The sequence below is a fragment of the Ictidomys tridecemlineatus genome, chromosome 9 (assembly GCF_052094955.1).
Source record: "Ictidomys tridecemlineatus isolate mIctTri1 chromosome 9, mIctTri1.hap1, whole genome shotgun sequence".
Taxonomy (NCBI): Eukaryota; Metazoa; Chordata; class Mammalia; order Rodentia; family Sciuridae; genus Ictidomys; species Ictidomys tridecemlineatus.
The window spans coordinates 112,585,152-112,608,676 of record NC_135485.1 but is presented as its reverse complement, the minus strand read 5'-3'; the positions used below and the strand labels follow the sequence as shown (position 1 = coordinate 112,608,676).

General features: G+C 40.6%; 1 protein-coding gene and 1 long non-coding RNA gene across 10 annotated transcripts in view; one reads left to right on the top strand and one right to left on the bottom strand.

The window, feature by feature from the left end:
• Positions 1-23,525, bottom strand: part of Fam13a (family with sequence similarity 13 member A) — a 328,573-nt gene that overhangs the window by 13,843 nt on the left and 291,205 nt on the right. For all 9 annotated transcript variants that reach the window (XM_040293090.2, XM_078021926.1, XM_078021923.1 and 6 more), the window contains 7 exons: positions 18,303-18,450; positions 10,093-10,306; positions 9,274-9,412; positions 8,560-8,641; positions 7,519-7,739; positions 6,840-6,923; positions 189-284 (listed from right to left, as the gene is read on the bottom strand). In XM_040293090.2, the coding sequence (XP_040149024.2) occupies positions 189-284; positions 6,840-6,923; positions 7,519-7,739; positions 8,560-8,641; positions 9,274-9,412; positions 10,093-10,306; positions 18,303-18,450 (984 nt within the window). The remainder of the gene's footprint in view (positions 1-188; positions 285-6,839; positions 6,924-7,518; positions 7,740-8,559; positions 8,642-9,273; positions 9,413-10,092; positions 10,307-18,302; positions 18,451-23,525) is intronic.
• Positions 10,246-22,745, top strand: LOC120892566 (uncharacterized). The gene is made up of 2 exons (XR_005737287.2): positions 10,246-17,353; positions 22,457-22,745. It is a non-coding gene; the product is annotated as an uncharacterized LOC120892566 (long non-coding RNA).

Sequence of the window (23,525 nt, the reverse complement as noted above, 5' to 3'; positions counted from 1 at the left end):
CACTGTAGGCAAAAGTAGCCTCAGAAGTCTGATAAAATCTTCATTCCTCAAGCTTGTGGGCCATGGATATTAATAACTGGTTCAAGCCTTTCCTTTCATGAGAAAGCAGGTTAGAGCCCTATTAATATACCCAGGGTTCTTTCAATCAGAAAGGGAGTGTATCAACAATAGGCAGGTATTGCACTCACAATGATGGGTACAGTGTTGACCCGGGACAGGATCTGTTTCACTAGCCGGTACCTGTCGTATAGTGGCTTCATAACCTGACGTTCATTCTTTGTCACCTGAAAAGCAAGGACAGGATTATTAAGAAGCCAGTTTCCAGGACTCATGCTACCAGCTGTCCAAGAGAACAGCCCTGGTGGGCCCTTGGGTCCTACAGAAAATACAGATGTTACAACTTGAGTCTTTTAAAGAGTTTATTTAAACTATTACTTATTCAAAAAATATTGAAAATACATACTTCAGTGGCAGATCAGTGAAAATCATTCTATTGGTAGTATTGCTTTTCATAAATCAGAACTATGGCCATTCTTCCCAGCTATCCCAGTCCTTGGTAATTATCCTAAAGAACTAAAGTCATCATGCTATAGTGACACATGCATACAATTGCTATGACATATGCATCTTCATAACAATTCACAACTGCCAAACTATGGAACTAGCCTAGGTGTCTGTCTCAGTGAATGAATGGATAAAGAAAATGTGATATATATGAACAATGGGGTTTTACTCAGCCATAAAGAAAAACGAAATGACATTATTTGCAGGAAAATGAATGGAACTAGAAACCATTATGTTAAGTAAAATAAGCAAACTCAGACGCTCAAGGGTCATGTTTTCTCTAATATGTGAAAGCTGGAGAAGAAAGAGGAGAGAAAGGTAGAGGAGAGGGAGAGGGAGAGGGGGGGAGGGGAAGAGAGGGGGGAGGGGGAGAGAGAGAGTGAGGGAGAGAGGGGGGAGGGGGGGAGGGAGGGAGAGGGAGAGAGGGAGAGAGAGAGAGAGAGAGAGAGAGAGAGAGAGAGTGTGTGTGTGTGTGTGTGTGTGTGTGTGTGTGTGTATGCGTGCACTGCGGGTAGTCTCATGAAAATCAAAGAGATCAGTGGAATAAAGAAAAAGGACTATAAGGTGGGTGGGGGAAATGCTTCGGAGTGATATTGGCCAAATTATGTTGTGATATTGGCCAAATTATGTTGTGATATTGTGTGCATGTACCAATATGTAACAACAAATCCCACCCTTATGTACAACCACAATGCACCAATAAAAAGTATGGAAAATTTTTTAAAAAGAAAAAAATATAAATATTTGTACCAAGCAACAAACAATGGTCATTTTAAAGTTCCTGCTTAAAACAACTCAAAGGTTCAAAATTCCCAGAGGACTTGCTAGTTCCTGGGTCCATGGAAGAAGAAAGCTTGTGTTTCTATTATAACGCATATCATCCGGTCCCCAAGTTATTTACATGCCTTTGTGCTCCATGAAATCATTGTGTTTTTAAAAAGATTCTGGCAAACAGCAGGTATTCAAGAAACATTTGCTGAAAGAGCACATGGATGACTCACTCATCCTTGCTTCCCTAAAATCTGGCACAGGGCTCAAAATGTTTAAAGGATGAATTCTCTAGGCAGTAGGGAACAATCAAGCCCAACTCCCTGGCACAGCATTTGAAGTTGCTCATGACCTGCTGCTTCTCTCTGCCCCCATCATACCTCAAGCTCCAGAAACAAACTAGGCCATCACAAACCTCCTTGTCAAATTCCTTCTCCCCTGAAATGGCTTCCTCTCTGCTCCTTTGACGAATTCCATATCACAAGCCACCTCTCTGCATGCAAGTGTCTTCTAACATCCCCTACTTGGGGAGACTAATCCTCTCCTTCATGTCACCATTCCACTCTGTGTATGCCTTGCAATTTTATAAACTTTTATACTCTATAGTAACTGTTTACACATCTGTCTCCTTATTTAAATTGTAGCCCCTTGAGAGCAAGACTTTGTTTTTGTATCCCTAGTCACTATTTCAAAGCCTGACATAATGGAAATGTTTCATATTTACAAAATAAGTGGATGACTGTTGCCAACCTAAGTAGGTATGACCAGTTCACAGGTAAGCATACATTTTCTTTTGATTACTTCAATGAGGAATGAGATGAAATCTCTTTGTTTTCAAGTCAGCTGTTTGTCTTCTGCATTTTTTTTTAAACCACTCTACACCTGATAAGGCAAGAGTTGCAGAGGTAGGAAAGAGCCAGTAAGTAGTATCTAGCTTTGACCTTTCTCTTAGGGGTCTTTTGAACTTTCAACTTCAACAACAATGCTGGGTCATGCAAATGGATTATCCTTTGTGGCTGTTTGTCTTTGCCAATCTCAAAGTGATCAACAGTAAGTGCATTTTGGATAAACACCACAAGCTAGGAGAAGAGACTACCATCATGCAAAACATTTTGTGGATTTCGCATCATTAGTGAAATAACCACCACCACCTCACTTCTGTTGCTTCCATTATCACAATAGTAAAGGGAGATTGGAAGGGAACTCATTATTTTTTATGAAAAAGACTGAGAATCAAACCACAGGTGTTACTACTACACACCCATCACAAGGGCTAGCACAGAAAGACCAACAGTGTCAAGTGTTGGCCAGAGGACTGGACAACCGGAAGTCTCCTTCCCCACTGGTGGGGGTGGAGAACTTTGGAGAACTATGTGGCAGTTATGTGTCAAGGTTGAACCTGCAACCCATCAATTCTGCTCTTAAGCACAGACCAGCAAAGATGGCCACTGAAATTCTCTGAGCTTCACTTTCCTAACTGGTAAATAGCAGAATTCAGATTAGAAAATCTTGACCACCCATAATTGTTTGAAAATGACTTTAGGCCCAATATGTTGTGTACTATCTCTTCAAAATCCACTCATTCTTCTTTTAAAACTTTGCTTATGATTTAAAATTTTTTTCTAGTGTTCACTTACTACCCTATTTGTTACTCAACAAGTTTCAGATAATATTTCAAAACACAATGGGAACTTTAGCCAATAATTGTCCACATTTAATGAGTATAGAGTCTTGATTGGAAATCATAAGGACCCGATTAGATAACTGTGTTTGCCTGCCTTTATCTTTTGGGATGGTTTTGTTTTAGCCTCAAACAAAACTGCCCTACATCACTTTGGTTGCAATTACCTGGACAGAACCATAAAGGTGAATGGTAAAATGAATCACATATTTTGAAGATAAGACAAAACTGGAATAATGCAATCTTAGAGTTAGAAAAGTGTTATATGTTCACATGATAAAGTTAATAGGTAATGATAGGGTAATGATTTGCCTGAGGCAATGGAGCTGGGTCAAAACCCAAGTCTACTGACTCCTAGTTTAAGTTTCTTTCTCTTCACAAATAAGTGAAGCAGGACCTTGACACAATGTGTTGATGTTCATTTCTTCATTTTAAGGCATTTGACTTGACAGGATTTGACTTGGCTGTCCTTGAATCAAGTCTGCCTTCTAAGCTGAGAGCTCCGCCTATGCTGAGTTAACAAATATCTCTGAACAGTAGCATAAAAACACAATTTGTGAGAAAATATACTATAGATATACAAAAATTACACTGCTTCAAAATATCAATAAAACAAAGTAGTCTGAGAGTGTGTGTGTGTGTGTCTGTGTCTGTGTGTGTGTGTTGGGGGGTGTACCTGTGTATCACAAAACTGCTGGAAGACAAAATGAGATAGACTCTTATAACTGTTGCCTTCTTGAATTACTAATTTGGAAAATGCCAACTTTCATTTCTTCATTTTAAGGTAATAATAGTAGGCTGGCTATGCAAAGATTCAGAAAATCCTAAACAGCAGCTAACCAAAGGGTGGCATTTATATATGACTCTATGATTGGCATAAATGTGTACCTGGCTATGTTTCTGCTGTCCTAGGCCCCGCAGTTTTGAAACACAGGGTTAAAAGATGCCAGTGAGCAAAAGATTCAAGAAGAACCCATGAGCTCTGATCAAACAACTTGTTCTCTCCCTCAAACTTTTATGACCAAAGCCTGTTGTACACTAAAGGCACCACAATGAGCTGCAGTTATTTGCTCAACTTTTCTGTGCTGTGGTCTTTTGATGAGATCCTTAAATGCTGAAAAGGACACACTTCTGACGTGCCCATGTGTGAATTCTTGTTTTCCATCTACAGCATGCTCTGTTAAAGCAAACAAAACTGCCCTACATCACTTTGGTTGCAATTACCTGGACAGAACCATAAAGGTGAATGGTAAATTGTAAATGCATAGAAACAGCAGCTGTTTTGACCTGTGATTCTGATAGAGTCTTTTAAAACCAGAATCTGTGGACTCAGCAAAAACCTGGGAGTTCTGAGCACCTGGCTTCTCAAAAACTGGGACTTGGAATGAAAGTTCAGTTCTGGAAGTACCTTTATTTTTTGTCTAAGTATCCTGTCCAAATGATATTTACAGATCAGGGTTCATGGTAATACCATGGATCTAAGAAAAGTTCAGTATTTGATTTTCAGACTGGCCAGATATCAAATGAACTCTGCTTTTCCTGAGAAGGTTGGTGTATCGCGTTCCAGAGAGAGGCGGAGTCTGGCCTGGGACCAGAAAACAAAAAAAAACCAACACTCAAGTTTCCTAGAGCATTCGTTCCCGTCCTATGAGATGCGAGGACCCATCAGAAAGAATGATGAAAGAGAAATGAATAAGGAAGACCAAGAACTGATAAGAGAGTAAAAAAGGTGCATTCTTTTTTCCTGATTTAATCATTTAATCAGAAGTTGGCCACAGAGAGTAGAACATATAATTGTGACAGAAGTAAAAACTATCATTTACTCTGCAACCCCCAAAGTCACCCTGTCCCACTTCCTCAGTGCCAAACATCTTACCCATAAATATATGTATACATGTCTGTCTGTGTGTCTCTCTGTAATTCATTTAATTTCCATGACAACCCATAACAGACATCTACTCTATAAACACAGCACTGCGGGCCAAAGAGGTTACCCAAGTCGCCTAATGTCACAGAGTTAGTCTCAGTTGGGGCGGTTCTGAATCCAGATCTGTGACTCTTAATATTCACAGCGGCTGGGTGAGGCCTTCATCCAGGTGGAATGAATCTGCCCAGCTCTGAGCAACAAATACAGCAGCACACAGACCAGTGAACTGGCAGCAAAGTTAAGACAGTCCAGAAGGCAGCTGTGAGCTCTTGGGAGCCTCAGGCAAGGAAGCCCTTGAAGAAGCCTAGCAAGGTCATAAACGGGATCCACACAGGGAAAAGAAAAAACATTAAAGGAAGAAAACACACGGTATCACCAAAGCCTGCCTATTGGCCAAAAGGAGATCTACACTTACGGTCTAAGGTCATGGTGGAAAAGGGGTCCTTCTCTGTCTACCTATACAAATTCTGAATACTCCACTTGAAAAGAAGAAAGTTGCACAATCTATTTGAGCTCCAGAGCACTTACTGTTTGGTTCAATGCCTTTACAAAACTTGGGGGAAAAAAAAAACTTGGCTGAAGCACGAACGTTATCCCAGGGTACTGGTATTTTTCCACTGCAGGGACAGGCCAGCAAAATCAATCATCATCAGCGCCAGCGATTTTTTTTTTTTTTAAATTTAAACCTGATATATTCAAAACCAAAATGCAGTGGAAAATGTATTCTGCAGCTAGTCACTGGGCTCATGCTGTGTTTCAGGTCTCATGTTAGCTGCTGAAGATTAGGTTCATCACTAGGTGAACAAGGCCTAGAATCCCTGCCCTCATCTGTGTGAAGACTCGTAGCTAGGGGTGTAGCTCAGTGGTAGAGCATTTGTTTAGCTTGTGCAAAAGCCTGGGTTCAATTCCAAGAATTGGGGTTGGGGGGGGGAGTTTAGGAAATCATTCTGGAAGCGCTTTTATTTTTTATTTGGCAGTGCTGGGGATTAAACCCAGGGCCATGGGCATGTGAGGCAAATACTCTACCACTGAGCTACATCCCCAGCCCTGGAAGCTTCTTTATTTAAAAGACCTAAGAATATATTTTAGATGAAACAACTCTATCCATTATCTAGTCGTGACTGAAACTAGGCTTTTTGGTTATATAAAAATCCATCTTTGAACCTAAGTTTCATAATTCCTTATACCTGCTTTTAAGAATTTGTTTTGTCGAATTTTAAATAACACTGAAAACAGAAAGAATGTTGCTAAGAGTAACCGACAAAAAACAATGTCTGATTATATGTTCCGCAAGGAAGACGGCAGAAGCCTATCATGCTGCCGTCCCCCCACAGCTAGCAACTAACATTCAGCAAACACTTGCTGATAAACAAAACCACCTCAAATGCTTCCTGTTGTTACGAAAACACAAAGCCATATTTTGGATGCCTCACATTTTGGTTGTGAACACAGCGGAAAGTCCTCAAAAACAAGCACTGGTTGCACCTGCACTGCAGCTGGATGAGTAAGCTTAGATAAAATGGTCATTTATGGGGACAGACCTGGGACAGGGATGTCTCCTTCCACCTGGGCTATATGCCTCCTCTGTGCTACCTCTGCCCCTGCATCCCTCTGCTCCATCTTTTCACTCCTCAAATAGGGACACCAGTGACTTCATTTTTGCTACTTGCTAACTTTCCTTGGAATTTAAGTTCAGCATCGACTAGATTAACAGAGTTCTCTTTCTTAACTGACTGAGTCTTCAAAAAGTTGTGATATGGTGTAAGTATGTAGTAAACCTCCTTTACAAGTGAAGACAGCAAACCATAGGGAACTCCATTTACAAGATACTGAACACAGAAAATCTGGTCCCAAAGTCAGACCATTGACCCCCATCAGAAAATGTAGTGTCTCACATACCGGCCTTCCGTGAATGCTTTCATAATAGAGGAGCGCCTTCTGCAGAGCCACTTTCTCATTAGCAATCTGGTCTTTGGTCATATCCTGAATAAACACAGGGATAAGAAATGAAAAGGGGAAAACACCTGTGAACATTCCAACTTCTTTATTTAAACAAACCTCCTAAAGGAGGGTTAAAAATAATCCTCGTCCAACAGTTCTCCCTGGCTCTGTCCAAAGCTCACTTAGGAATGATCTAATCCTGACCACTAGCCAGCAACACAGACAACACAACAGAACCATCATTAACTACCTGGGGCTCCCATGTGGCAGCAAAGGCAGGTGGAGCACTGAGGAGAGCAGGAATGTGAGGCACATGGGGCCTAGCTGAATGGCCCCTGCAATGACCACAGCAGGTTACCTAGTCCTGAAGGTTGAGTCTGAAATCTTTCCACCTCAGATAATCATAAACTATTAACTTCAGCAGGGTCATTCTGCAATACATGTAACAGAGCTGTCTGCTTGCAACCTGTGGTCAAAAACCAAAGTGCCCACGGGTGAAACACGCAGTTGTGTCATCTGCTTTCTAGATACATGGTCGGTTTACAGACCATCACCTTCCACAGGGATTCATGTGACACCCTGCGTCTCTACCCAGCTGGTGACAATGGCATCAGCGATTGGCTGGGGACCTCCACACCTTAATGTCCTCAGGACGACTGGTCTCTGCCCTCTTCTCCTGGAGCTTCCTCTGGATGGACTCCAGGGTGGCTTCAACGCTGGGCTTGATGGCTTTATCTACCAGCTCCTGCTTCTTCTCGTCGTCTTTTTCAAGCTGGGAACCAAAACTCTTGGGAAGTGTGTTGCTTCGCTGCCTCACCCTGGGCGTCAGGTCCTCTTCAGATATCTTTAGTTTTGATTCTGAGTGAGAAGATTTGTTGGAAGAGACAGAGATGAGAACTGAGCCCTGCTGAATCCAAATTGTTTTTCTGTGATGTCACTAACTGCTTAGCCATGGCTTTTTTTTTTTTTTCCCTTCAGGGAGTATCTAATTATAATATCACTGAAAATCCCTGAGTCATTATGTAAAACCCAAAATAATGATAATGTCTTCCTGGATTATCTGGAATATTTCCCAAACCCTAATTCCTGAGAAAGCTTTAGCTCTGTAACACCCAAGCTTTAGCTACACCAGCCTATTAGCTGTTCTCAGACTGGGCCAGATGTTTTCCCAGACCTGTTCCCTGAGCACCTAAAGAGTCGAAGGGCTCTAACACCCACTAGCTGGCCACTTGACTTGGACACCTCATTTTGAAATCATTTCACTTTGCACTGTAGTTGTTTATATGACTGTCTCCTAAATGACTGCAAGCTTTTGGAGGGAAAGGGGCCAAACCCTTTTTTAGATTCATCTCTGTGTCTACTTCTCCCAACACCACAGCAGATGAAGTTTCATATTAAACAGGTGTTTAAGAAGTATTGACTTGAAACCATCGTCTTTCTACTAGTGATTTGGGGAAATGCAGAAATGCTACAGAATTTATGTCTTAGCTGGTCTGTTGCCCTGTGATTGAAGTCATGGGAGGACATGGAAATGACCCCGAAGAACTGGGAGCACCGGAGAGTGTCTTCGGGACCTGGGAATACCTTGGGAGTGGCACTCATAGGAGCTGAGCTGATGATAGATTTGGTCCCGGCTTCTTGTATGGAAGCTATACTACAGGTCCAGGACTTCACCTACCCTTAAGTTGCTTCCGGAATTTGGCAAGGTCATTTGTCCACTTCAGAACCTCTGGATTGGCTGCTTTGTCACTGTGGGAAGGCTGAAAAAAAGGAAGTGTAGAGTCAATGATTCAGAACTAAGGCAGGGAAAAGCTGTCAAATTTGATAATCTTTCTTACTAACTAGGAAGGCAAAGTTGAGTGTCATAGAATAAGAAACCAACCACAATTCATCAGAGCAAATTCACAAATGTAATTCCATCCTCCACCTAGCTGGTTAATTTTGATGCTTTCAATTCCCCAGGGGTTAAAAACCTGGATCATTATAATCAGGCACTCGTATGGTGTTTGACCCCTTTTCTGTCATTTGTAGGGCTCAACGTGTCAGGAGCAGAAAACACAGGAGTCTGATGGTCACACCATTTGTTCCACACTCATAGGAAGCGCTAAGGATAGTGCGGAGAACAATGAGCTCAGTACTAATGAAATTTCGGAAAATAATCTTGAATTCAATTTTAGCCAAACAGAAGATTTCATTCAATACTTTCCCCCATTCTAGCTCACTGACAAATTTACAAGTAGACTTATGCTTGTGCAATAAAAATGGTGACACCTGGTGACCAGAGCTTAACAGGATTCACTACTCAGTGTTTTTTGTCCTTTTGAGATTCCCTAGGAATTAACTCTCACTTCCTGGGGAGAAGCAGGGGCAGAGGAGCCTGTGGGGCACTCACTCTGTACTTCCTCTCTTCTTCAAATCTGTCCTCAAACTTTCGGATCTTCTTTTTCAGGCTCTGAATCCTTCGTGTGAGCTGGGCGGGTGTCAGGTCCTCTTGCTCATCATCATAGGAACCCAGAGAAGAGCTTCGCCGCCTACCCAGAGAGGCAAGACTTGGATCAACTCCCTGAGCAGTCACCGACTGCTGGGAGGGGCCTTGAATGTGGGGTGCCATGTGGCACAGAGGAGAAGAACCAAAACAACACCCATGCTCTTGACTGAAAGGAAATTAACCGATTCATTTTGTGGCTAAGCTCTGCATGTCTCACTTATCATGGGGGTCTTTCTCTTACATTTATGATTAGCAAAGTTAGAATGAAATGTTTTCTGCAGGCCTGAAAGTTAAATTTGAGAGTGCTTTGAAAATGAAGTGCTAATGGAAATTCAATGTGTGATGCTACAGTTGGGTTACAGTTCAACTGGGAAACTACTAGATAAGCTTGCGGACTAGGGTGGAGAACTTCAGATTTGCTCTTTCATAGACTTACATGTTAATTTTTTTTTTTTTGGTACAGGATGTTGAACCCAGGGATGCTTATCTACTGAGCCACCCCCGCAGCCATTTTTTAAATTTTTGCTTTTGAGAAGGGTCTCACTAAGTTGCTAAGGGTCTCGCTAAGTTGCTGAGGCTGGCCCCAAATTTGGTGCATACCACCATGCCTGGCTCACTGCTTAATTTAAAAAAAAAAAACTTGTCAGCCATCAGCACCATGCTTATCTTTTTTAATATTGTGGGGAAGATACATCCGCTCATCAGCAACAGAGAATCACCTACCTCATGAAAGAATGGGAATTCGGGGGAGAAGGAGGCACTTCTGTGTCATCTAGGTATTGGCGACTCTGCCCATAAGCATAGAACCGAGGAGAGAGCATGGGGTCACTGTCCTCATCCAGAAGCTGGCGAATCAGGCGCCCCGCCTGCGGGGAGAGGCGAGCTTCATCAGAGTCCACGTTCTCTCGCTGCCAGGATGAGAAAGTAGGGATGGGTTCTGAAAAAAAAAAAAAATGGTGAGAGGTTAACAGCTTTCTTAAAAGCATGGTTATTTCCCAAGTTTCCTGAAAGTTGTAGGAAAGCTGACCAATGAAGGGGTTCTCATTTTAGATCCAAGGTCCAGAGTAGGACACTATGTCCAACCCAAATCACTACTGTATTTGACAGCCATCATCTGCATTTTATCTCCACTCTCACTTGCTTTCATAAAAAGAGTTTGCTAGGGCAACCCTGAGGAATAGCTTTGAAGGAGCAGAGCCGATGGGTGGTCCCCAGCTTCACTAGCAGGGCAGCCATGACCACTTTTCCGTGGGAGAGCATTACTGAAAACAAGCAAGTGTGTCAGGAAGCGAGGCATCTGGCACCACGGGTTCCGTCCTTCATGAGTCTGTAGGAGCCTACTTATGGAGGGGTTGACAGCTTCCATGTAGGTCATTTGGCAAACTGTGTTGTGTGCTTCTGCTTAGTGTGTGGGATTAGCATGTTTGTGCTGTGTGCTTTGCAGTCGGAACTTAGGAGCTGCTCAAGACTAGGGAGAGGGAGAAGCACAGGTAAATTAGTCAAAAGAAGAAAAAAGAATGCCTCATAGAGAACAAGTTATTTTTAGACAATCTGTAAGGAAAAAAAAAACACATACTCAGCACAAAATCGAGTTTGGAGGAGGTGAGGGAGGTTACTTAGTTTCATTTAATGTAAGACCCATCTCAATATATTCTTTTATTAAAAAATCATATCTAAAATAATTTAAAATAGGTTTAGGTGATATGGAGTATTTCATTTGTAATTAAAAAAAACAGTTATGGCTTAAATTCACTTGTGGATTAGTGATACACCTAAAGCTGGAATTTGCCCAGGATCTTAAAAATCAGGATACCTAGAGTTTGAGTCATGAACAGTTAGTAGCTCCTCCAGCCATGAAACTGTACATATATAAAATGGTCTGGAGTGCATATTCAGCTTTTTATCTAGAACATTAGAGCTGGTGTAACTTCATTCATAATCCAATCTTGTGATCTTCTCATTCCTGCTGCACATTAGAGTCACATGGCAAAACTTAAGTAACCACACACACGTGAGTCCTCATACCACCCAACCCATATAATAGACGGATGGACACAATGCCCAACCAAATACGACTGAATGACTGACAGACAGCCTTATACACATGTAAAAGCTGTCTGAGCGATGTTAATGTGGGCCAGAGTTGAGAACCCCTGATCCAACGCAGATTACAGATACAGAATCCCAAAACCAAAAGAATTTAGAGCAAATACCTAATCAACAACAAGAGTTAGGCCCAGAAACTAAGTCTCCTGACTTCCAGATCAGTGTCTTCATTTTGAATGCTCTAGTGCCTTAGTTACAGAGCTGACTGCCTGAAATGTTTGACGAGTTGACAATGTAATAAGAAAAAAAAAAAAAAAGCACAAGTTAAAAACAAAAAGCAAACCTCATATGAAATGAGGGCTACAGATTCTCCAAATTTAAAGGGACTCAAGTTATCTGCAAACATAAGTATTTCAAAAGATGAAAACAGCGTTGAAGACAATGATTCTTACCCACTGAGACTTAAAAAATGAACAATGTTTGTGGATGCATTTGGCTGAGGCTGAGACAATGGGAGGAGGCTATCATTTGTACGAAACTCTGTCAGGCTGCTCCTGCTGAGTAGCAGGGCTCAGATATGAGCAGCTCGCTTAGATCTGCCATCATAAAGGGATGGGAAAAAAAAAAAAAACACCAAACCGTCTGGAGGTGTAGTATTGGAAAATAATCCGTAGGAAAATAAAAATTTCATGTGAAGTTGCAGAAAATTAAGCTGTTAAACTGACCAGATTACATCTTCTATTAAATAAGACAGCAGCAATTTTAAGTTCTAAAATGAACAGAGCCAGGAGGAGAAAGGGTTAAGATGGCTTTAATAGCAGTGAAGCCAGCAATAACCTAACCTCACCACAGAGTGGCAAGGGAGCAAAACAACTGGGGGAAGGGCAAGAAGCCCTTTGGCTTTGGCAAAACAGTCTAATGTTGATATTGGCATATGGCTATGCTATTAGTTTATTTCTGCTCATCCAAAAACAAAAAAACAAAACAAAACAAAAAGATCAGTTTGAAAGGCATTACTTAGATCCTAAAGCCCTCCAATTTCTTTGAATCTAGCAGAATTTCTCTTTTAAAATATTACCACCAATTTTTAAGCTTTTAACAATGTGGTCCCTGGCTACAAATCATTTTGCAAAAAGTGTGCCCATTAATCAAACCTGTCTCTAATAAAATGTAAATTGTGATCTTAAATTCACTATGAAGTAGAACTCAGAATCAAATCATGATTGATGCTTGGTGGCTAACACAGGGCCATCTACCCCTTCTTGTCAACACAGCTTTATTTTGTCACTCTATTCTCAACCAATCACTTCAGTGACAGAAAGAACAAATGTGTCCTTTTCCTATTGTCACCACTGGTATATAGGAAATACACAGTTGAGAAATTCCAGCTCACTATGTTTAAAGCACATTGGGACAAATGAATTCACTAAGCATTGTGAATTTTGACTTAAAAAAAATAGAAATATTTTCATTAGTCTGCATATAGAGAAGTGAAAATCCCACCTATACAACATGAAATTCTTTTATGTTTTCTGTGGTTTTTTTTTTCTCCCTTTTCGGTTATCCCATACAGTATTATAATTTAAGGATCCTATTTAAGAAAATTGTGAAATGACAATACACAGTTCACTATACAACCAACTATTTCTATAGTTTAGTTTAAGATGATATAAGAACAAAGGTATTTCATGTTTTGATAACTGGTACTAATTGGAAAAACAAGCAAGATATAAATAAGAAAAGTGGGTACATAAAATGTCCAATTGCATTACCTGTTTGGAAAACCATTCCCAATGCTCATTCCCAATGGCTATTTTGAGAAATATTTTCTATTTTTAACCAGTAACTCTAGAGCAATGAAACAGCAAGGATATTGCAAGGGAATTATTCAAAGGAAAACCAGAAAAGATTTGAGGCTTCTAATTGGATTTTCATCCCAAGGCACTACTTAAAATAAGAGCATTTTCATATCAAGACCAGAATTCCTTGGATATAGTGATTTTGCTTTTAGTCATGTGTTTTGTCACAATGAACTCTGGACTCACAATATGACATGTTTCTCTATTAAAAATTAATCTACCCAGGTCAGCTGACATGATAAGCACGCTGGTCAGCAATAATGGAGACAAAAGTTGTATTCCTGCTATATAAGTAATAAGGAATATATCCTGGGGAGTTCTAATATGGATATATATAGCACACATGGAAATGAAGGAAATTCATGGCAGAGGGAATGGACACCCTGTGTGATGCTCATGTGTTCACTCTGCTTAGCTGGATGGGTCCATTTACTATACAAGAGAAACAGGCTACTGAGATGATTTATTTCTAAGAAATCTGCACAGAATTAGGGAAGCCAGTGTTTTCCACATTTCATTTCCAACTGTGTCATTTAGAGCCATAACTTTGCTTGGCATGATGTCTTTTTTTCTCAGTTGTGTTAGAAGGAACCTGCATATTCCACCCAGAGAGATGTAGGCCCTACTGGGGAAGCTCTTTACTGAGGGAAGAATTTTATACAATTTTCCTTGGTGGTTTCAAAATGCAATTTTAGAATAATGGTCGTCCTGTTAAATTATTCAAATAATCTGGCAAGTTACAAGATTTAGGATGAAACGTAAGCAGCTGGTTTTATCAATCACATATTGAATCCTTAAATTTCATGTATTTGCTTTGCCTCACTGTAAAAATAGTAAATCATTACTGAATGCCTGGAATAGGAGAGGGCTGAAGACTTAACCTAATGAGAATATACCCATTGGAGTTGACTTTGATCCATGTGTCTGCACATTACATTCAGTTGCTTAATCAGTTACTAATTCACTATCCCACCTGTCTTTATTCCCTGCACATCTTTAACAAAGCTATGGCCAAGGCCCTGTCAGAGGCCCAGCTGGAGAAATCCAGCATTTCCCAGTCCAGACTCCAGTAGATTGGAGTGATATTGTTAGTCCTTAGCAAATCCACGGAGGGTCTCATACTTACTAAATCACTCTATGGTCAGGGCCATCCATGGTCATTGGGTGGAACTGGGCTCTTTTTTTTCAAAGAAAGCAAACTTAGGCTAATTTTTTTCCCCTCAAAATATCCTTAACGATATTTATGGAAGATAGTAACAATTAACATTCACATAGCACCCACACCATGCTGAGCACTTTGCATATTTAGCTCATATAATCCTTGTGACAAATTTACTAATTAGATGTCACTGTATCTATTATTCATCAGTGTCTGCTGTTGTTACCTATTTAAAAATTAGAAATTAAGGCAAAGTGAAGATAGGTTTGTTAACTTGCCCACAGAGTTGGTTAAATGGCAGAATCCAGATTTAAACCCAGGAGTCTGGCTTGTCACCACCTGATTTTCTGCCCGTCATGACACTTGACTAGCATGCTTAGAAAGAGGCATCAGGAGACTGTATCACTTTGAATCCTCACTTTGTTTGGGGTCAGTTTTCTTATCTGTGTGATGGGAGGGTTCACTTGGGAAATATATATATTTTTTAATTTATACATGACAGCAGAATGCATTACAATTCTTATCACACACAGAGAGCACAATTTTCCATATCTCTGGTTGATACAAAGTATATTCACACCAATTCGTGTCTTTATTCATGAACTTTGGATAGTAATGTCCACCACATTCCACCATCATTTCTAACCCCATACCCTTGAGAAATCTTTTAAAATACTTTGTTTCTCCATGATTTTTAAAGAGAATTTCCTTTTCCAAAGTTATTGCCTCCAAGCAGTAAATTACTAGTAAGATATATGAAGTATTTTATGTTCTTTAAAAATTACCCTTATAAACTTAATTTTGCCAGGACAAATTCAATAAAATAGCTGAGTTCACCTCAGTACTTTAACAAATGGTACCCCAAATCAACAGTCCCAAGAATTGCTGCCAGAGGACATTCTAATTAAGCAATTCTGAGGACTTTCAAAAATACAGAATAGTACATTTGATTTATATATTTATTTAACTTTGTAGAAGCCCTAATAATAATAATGTGGTCAGAGATCAAATAATGTGCCCCAAAACCTAGTTACATACAGTGAAAAAATAAAAAGCTTGGTTATCTGCCATAATCATGGGATTAGACCCATCCTACGTTCACTTTTTAAGGGTTGCACTCTCCATTTCCTATGGGATTCATTCCTCTTTTCGTTTCCACGATACTAAGCCTCAGAAACCAGAGAGCATCATTTCCACTTGGGAGCACATAACACAGGGCTCACCCCAGCAGGCTGCTCACTCAGTACTGCCTCTCAGAGAGTCCCCATTTCCACACTAGTCAGAGTATCAACTATGGCATGGGGATAGGGGACAAGCAAGCAAACCCAAAGGAGAGGTTACTCCACACGGTGGCTTTAGGAAGGCCATGGATGGAGGTTTACAGATGGATAGTGATTCAAATGTTTTGGGTAATCATTACTTTCGCCGATAGACTTTCTTGCACAGCTTAAATTGATGCCAAATTCCATCCTTACTGGAAAGCCACCATTTGTTTCTTATTGAAGCTATAACAAAGGTGATATTTCAACAATGAAATTTGTTATTCTCATTTTATCTACCTTTATGCAGAAATTCCAATATTTTAACTATACTTATGGTTATGTCCCCATCATAATGCAACTTGGAACGTTGGAATAAATATACAATTTTTAAAAGTTCATTGAGGGTAGAAACCAAATGATCAAAATGGCCTTGTGGCTCAGTGGTAGAGTGCTTGCCTAGCATGTGTGAGCACTGGGTTCGATCCTCAGCACCACATAAAAATAAAATAAAGATATGTGTGTCCACTTACAACTAAAAAAAATGGCCTTGAAATAAATCCATGTGGATTTTTTTTTTTTTTGAGAGAGAGAGAGAGAGAGAGAGAGAGAGAGACGGAATTTTTAAAATATTTACTTTTTAGTTTTTGGCGGACACAACATCTTTGTATGTGGTGCTGAGGATCCAACCAGGCTGCACGCATGCCAGGAGAGCACGCTACCGCTTGAGCCACATCCCCAGCCCTCCATGTGGATTTTTTAAGATATACAAGTTCAACAATAAATGCAGTGACTGGCAGAAAAAAAAAAGAAAGAAAGAAAGAAAAAAAAGAAAGAAAAAGTCATAGAAAGCTATTTCACAAATTACATGGATAACACAATTCATTTTCCTAAGCCCATTTGGAATAGAATGTATTTTTTCCAATGGCTTTCAAAAAATTCTATCTAAAAGTTCCAAAATAAAGTGTTGGTTTCTTCACATTATTATTTACCAGCAGAAAATTTCTTTACATTATGAAAAGTTTTAAGAAAACTATAAATGGCTTTCAACCACTCTTTGAGAGAATTTTTAGCTTTACTTTAGCCCCTTCAAGTGTGCCAGAGATTTATAATCTCTCAAGACAACAATAATCAAACTGAGTCCATTTCAGGAGGAGGAGTAGGGGGAAAGGTAACTAATTTGATTTCTGACTTCAAATCCTAGTTTTTATCTAGAGCTTTATGTCAGACCATATCCCTAAAACCCAAACAGCCTTGATTTTTATTATTGCTTTTTTCTTTTATTTGGGCAACAGTGTACTATGAGACTCTTGGGGGTGGGGAAGAGCAGGTTGTTTTCAATGCATGAATTAAAAACGTGATTATTTCAAAGTACAGGAAAATGAAACAAAACCAGTACTCAGAAATATATCACTTAAAACAACCATGCATTTCTTTTCCCCCTTAGTGAGTGTACTGTGAGTTGGAAAGAGTGTAGAAATCTCAGATTGACTACCTAATTATATGGCAAGAACTAGAACAGGTTTCTTAGATTACAAGAAAGAGAATTAGAATAAAAACAGTCTGCCTGTTCTCAGTACAGCCCTGGCTGCCAGGAGGATAACTGGGCTCCTCCTTTTCACCAGTGGTCTTTTCCATCGCCCTTTGATCCTGCATCTCAGGTAATAAGCAGAACTTTTTGGTTAGAAAAAGGAGGAGGGGGTAGGGAATGAAGAGGGGGAAATCTGGGTGCTGAAAAGGACTGATTTTCCTAGTTGTGGTTCTCTGCTAAGTCATGCCTCTGTGCTGAAACCAGCAGCACGATCCTCCCAGGTCCTTCCTTCCCACACAGAGTACAGAGGCGGACTGGCATGTATTTTGTACACACACCGAAACATGTTTAGATGAAGACACAGGGATTGTGAAAGCAGCAGCAGCAGCTTGAGGAAAATGCTGCAGTGTCCTCCCAGGCTACCCTTGTCTTCCTCAAAGTACATTTCTATTGTTTTCACCAAAAGTCTCCAGAAAAGCCAACCTAAAACACTTACAGGGTTTCAGTAAGAAGCACTTTAGTGTTCTCTTTGATAAGCAAATCCAAGTTTGTTAACCTGTGTTTAAAAAAAAAAAAAAGTGGACCCATAAAAACAACAACAAAAAAGATCTTTCTTGAAAACCAGGAAAATTTAATGATAGTGGTAGCTGGCTGGAAAGTATTGTGGGAAGATGGGGCATACTCACAGAGATCTACAATGCACATTACTGGGTACTACTGGGAGGAAAAGTCACACATATCTACTCCTGGTGAGTTAAAAAAAAATTTAAAAGAAGATTGCAAGGTGACCCTGTGATAAAGGGCAAGTACATTTTCTTTCTTAGACTGCAATTATCTGGGGCAATGTTTAACCGGATATGTTCCTATACCAGGTAAAGGATTTTTCAGTCACTTAGAAATGCTGTTACTTTTCTGCATGCCTAGCTCTTGTGTTCTCTCTCTCTCTCTCTCTCTCTCTCTCTCTCTCTCTCACACACACACACACACACACACACACACACAGTTACCCGCCTCTTACATATGCTTATTTATATATGCTTTTGTGATGTTAAATCATCCAAGTGCCAGTGATCACCTACCTTCCCAGTTCTTCTCATCACACAATGCCGTCAGGTCCAACTGGGGCACTTCTGAGACAAAGCTTTCTGGCTGGTCATCAGCATCTTGATTCCTCTGCTGTTTGGTATCAGGTATGCTGGGATGCTCCTGGATCTTCATTGTGGTGCTCTGCAAAAACAGCACAATGTCCCCAATAGCTACCGTTCAGCAAAACCCAAAAACGTTTGCAGTAATTCCACTCCTGGATGAGACCTCCCAAGCCACAGCTGCTAATGCATGCAGCATGGAAATGACAATCATAGCTTGATACCCCCTGGATACTAGCTGGCCACTCTCATGCAAAAAGCAGCTGTCCATCTGCACTCGCTCCTTTAACTTTTCTTAGTGAGAGAAACAAGATGATTTTCCACGGGCAGCTCGTCCTGATAACTGCAGGCAGCTGACACTCTGGATGATTGCTGATTGGGGCCAGGAATGAGGGAAAGGAGTTTGTGTTTCCTTAAAGGAGCATGGCTCTCCAGACTGTAAACAACAACAGCAAGCCACCGCTGTTGCTAAGGCTAAGGCGGGAGTAGCAACACGCGGTACCTTCTGCACACAGACTTCTTTGCCCCTTAGTAAATAGTCCTGCAAGGGCAGGAGAGAGGCTGGGGACATGAACACTCCCCTGCCACCCACATGCATAGCTCAATTAAGTGAGGCTAGCTGCATATTCCCAGATTTCCTGTGGCTGTTTTCTCATAGTATGGGGAGGAAAGACTATGTATGCAGGAGCTTGGTATTAAAGCATTATTGCACCATTCAAACAGCACAGGGGGTTGGCATCTTAGCTCAGCTAGCAGTAAGGAATACGAACTTTGGAAATGAGCCAAAATTACACAGGGAGCATAACTTTTTTTTTTTTTTTAAGTAAAATGCCAAGAGCTGGCAAGTCGGTGATGCATAATTTATATCTTACAAATATGGATCTGTCACTTGCTTTCCTGCTATTCATCTATTTTGAATACTAAAAACTCAGTTACAGTTGGTTTTGCTCATTGGCAGCACCTACACCAGGCAAGGACCCATCTGAGGGAAGGGAAAACCCTCCCGCAAAGGTTGATATTCAAGATCAGTGGTTTTGTGTTTTTAAAAAAGTAGCACTGAAGCTAATTCTGTTTCATTGAGATTCTCTTTCTATCTTGCTCTTCTGGCATAGTATAAACCAAGTCATTGTCACCATTCCTGCTCTCATAAAATTATAAACAAATATGTTAAGAGTAGTATTTACTCACAGACGTATTTTTCAAGTAGCACAGATCTGCATAAACTATTTTCTTTGAGAGTAAATGGAAATTTATTTTGGCAAATACACTATCACTAGTTGAAAAAACTAAGAACATCTGGAAGTCATAAGTGAATTCATTAATGTAGGAGAAATGTTCCTATGCTTAAAATAAAGCACTATTTAAGACTTGCAGCTACTTTTAATAGCTATCCAACCCACTTTGAAATCATCAGGGGAATAGTCAGCGCTTTTACTATGATATTTCCATCAAATGATGCATAAAGACGGGTATTCTCTTCACATTTTGGGATGAAATGAAACATCATCAACAAGGTCACGATGAGCTACTAAAATAGATAGAAATGCAAAATAAATCTGGAGCTGTTACTTAACATGCTCTTTGCCTATTGAACAAAACAAAACAACAAAACACAGAATGCTTATGTCACAAAAATTATTTGTCTCTTGAGCTGAATCCTAAGTGGTCCAGGGTTCAATGCTTGTATCTGGTGCTCAGATTTTTAAAAGTGAAGAGTTAGTCACTGCTGGGCGCGGTGGCGCATGCCTGTAATTCCAGCAGCTTGGGAGGCTGAGACAGGAGAATTGAGAGTTCAAAGCCAGCCTCGCAACTGTGAGGCACTAAGCAACTCAGTGAGACCCTGTCTCTAAATAAACTACAAAATAGGGCTAGGGATGTGGCTCAGTGGTCGAGTGGCCCTGAGTTCAATCCCTGGTACCAAAAAAAGAAAAAAAAAGTCAGTCACCAGCTGTGTTTGTGTGTGTGTGGGTGTGTGCACTGGCTCACGCACACCCACACACAAAATATACATTGAGTAAAGAAATAACAACCAAGATTTATAAGGTTTATTATATTCAGAGATATCAAAAAAAGGGAAGAGGACAAAAACCACAATTTTATTTTTAAATATGGTGTTTTCTGCACATGGAAGAAATACATCATATATTTAAATTGTCAAGCCATGGGAAGGACACCAGTATTGCTCACAGGTACACCTGGATTTGTAGCAAGGTTCTTTTTTTTTTTTTTTTTTGGTACTAGCGATTGAACCCAGGGGCACCTAATCACTGAGCCACATCCCCAGCCTTTTCATTTTTATTTTGAAACAGGGTCTGGCTAAGTTGCTGAGGCTGGTCTTGAACTTGCGATCCTCCCGTGTCAGCCCCCCCTCCCCCAGAGTCACTGGAATTACAGCGCACCACGGCGCCCCACTGTGGCAAGGTTCTAATAGTTGGGTTCTTGGGTGGGGTTGCGCCCCTGCACCGAGCCTCCATTTCCTTGTCTTTCCAATGGCATTAATGATAGTAATCTTGCAAATTCTTGTAAAATTTTAAGAGGAAGTAAGCAAGGTCTGGAGCACAAGATATACAAATGGAAGCCCTCCTTCTTTCTGTCATCATGTGGCACCATATAAAGATAAAAACTGCTAGCGAGGGGTGGGGAAAGCACCTCCGACTGGACTGGAGGGGAAATGTGGTACAACAAAGGATGCAACAAAATTCTAAATGCATCACGAAAAATATCAATGAGCAGAGCCACTGGTATTCTGCCAGGAATCAGCAGCAGCAATTTCGCTTAGAGGCAGAGAGGTGTGGTGGGCAGGCCTGTGGTGGAGCGTGCGTCATACAGAAGAATGGAGCGCTTTACACTTATGTGGAAATACACACACAACTTGCCCTATCCTGCTGGGCTCTGATCCACCCCTAAGGTTGCTCTTTCACCTGCCTGAAGCTCTTAGAAGCCCAAGTCTCAGTGTCTGGCCCTCCTGGTCACTGAACCCGAGATGGTGTCCTAGACAACCATGCCATAGCAGGCAGCAGGTGGTTTCATGCACATGGGGCAGGGATGCTACCCGTTGGCTCTCATGGAGAAGCTATGCATGCTCTGCAGCAGTGTCCCAGTGTCAACATCTCTCCCTTCAAAATGTGGCCTCCCTGTGGCACCTTGCCAGAGGGCCCGCACTAAGAGCACCTATGGTAAGGACGGCAAATACTATTTGCTTATCTGTTTCTCTAACTGGATCATTAAGGTCAACATGTCCATGAAGTCTCAAATACCAAAAATATTTTTGGTCTAAACTTTTTCTTGTGTTTACATGTCTAATATCTTCAGTTAAATCAGAGGAAAAACAACGTTTCAACTCAGAGATCCTTAGGTTGTGATGCCACACACCAAACCCTTGGCAAACACGCTATCCCATATGAAAATGCACGAAATGTCTGTGTCTGGAGGTAAATTGAGTGTCTGACTCTGAGAGGAGACAATACGATAGGTAGAAAAGGTTGGGGTTTGGAGGTAGAGACCTGGATTTAAACACTAGCTAGTGAAGCTTGACTAGCTTTGAGGCCTTCAGTGGGACAACCGCTTTGAATGTTAGCTTTTTCTTTAATACGAGAACAACTTTTCATAAGGTGGTTGTGAAGATTAAATGGAAAGTCTGTATAGACAGAGGGTCCATAGTAACTCTAAAAGAAAAGCTATTTTCATTTCTACTCCCCTTCCCTTCCCCTTTCACTCATTCATTGGCAAGTGCTTATTGAATACATACTATGTCCTAGCCACCAGAATTCGGGAATGAACAAGTCACAGGATTTTGTGAGAAAGAGCCTTTGAAAGTACAAGTGCTGGTGTCACACGTCCTAAAAGAAAAACATGGTGTGCTGGAGAGCTGAACCCCAGTGCTCACCCTTACCTAGGGCCACAGGTGAACTTCACATTCAGGTCAAGGAGACATTAACTTTGAGTCTAACAGTCTAATCTTTGCCAAGACTTGTCCCTTTCTAGTTGGGCCTGACTTTTACGATCCCCAGACTTGACTGATCTTGCCATTTTCCTGGCTTGAAATAGTTCATGATTTATTGTTCCATTCCTTCTCCCTCCCTGCACAGGACAGTGATAAGTGACCTCAAAGTTTACCAGAGCCAGGATCGGCAACACCGAGAACATGCTGGACAATGCAGTTTGAACAGGAAAGAAAAAAATAATAACCACCGTTATTAACTGAAGAACCACAGAGAACCATAAACATTTATTGTTTGGCCTGACAATAAAGGAAAATGGACATAACAAATTTCCAAAATTCATGTGAACTGCAAAGTGTCAATAGCCTTTGGTGACTACGGATGGGGGATATTTCAGAAATATGCCTTCTCAGGGCAAATAAAAGCTTACACTTGAGATCTTGTGATGACTAATTTAATTCTGGCTGAACTGGAAAGTCTCCATTTCTACCTTTCTCTCTCCCCTTTCTCCTTTTCTTTTTTTTTTAAGCAGGATAAGAAAAATGGAAATAGTCTTTTGTTTATGATGAATGTCTCGTTTGTTATCAAGGGCATGCTTCTAAGCTCTCTTAAGCAGTGGGCTTAGAAAGCACAAAGAATGTAAAAATACCTTGAAGGAATTTAACACTTCGTTGACCTTATGATTCTGACATAAAGTGATCTCTCTCAGATAATGTAATATCCTCCCATATCGCTAATCATTCTCACTTGTTTTGCTTCCTTGACAAAGAGACTCATTGTAAGGTTATTAGTGAATATTTGGGATTTTATATGAAGCATATAATACTTTCAAAATAAAAAAATAACATCAGAAGAAATTGAAGCACAAGGTCAAGTGTGCTTCCACTGTAAGCACAGCTCTCTCTGTATTTTCAGTGATATCTTCTAGAATCTAGACAAGGCTCTTGATGCTTAAAGCTGTGAAAGGGGTTCAAAAACAAAAGAACAAATACTCTAGACTCCACATGCCCAGAGAACAGTGTGCTGAGCTCTTTCTTGTGTTACCTCATTCCATATGGCCCATAGGACATTTGATTAAACATCAGCCTTTCTAAAACCTATCTGAAGAAGCCATACTTTCATTTGGGGGCATTTTTGAAAAGATTCTAAATGTTTTTCACTACAGGGTGTCACTAAACAAATTTCGATCCAAATCGCCATATAAGAAGTAGAAATG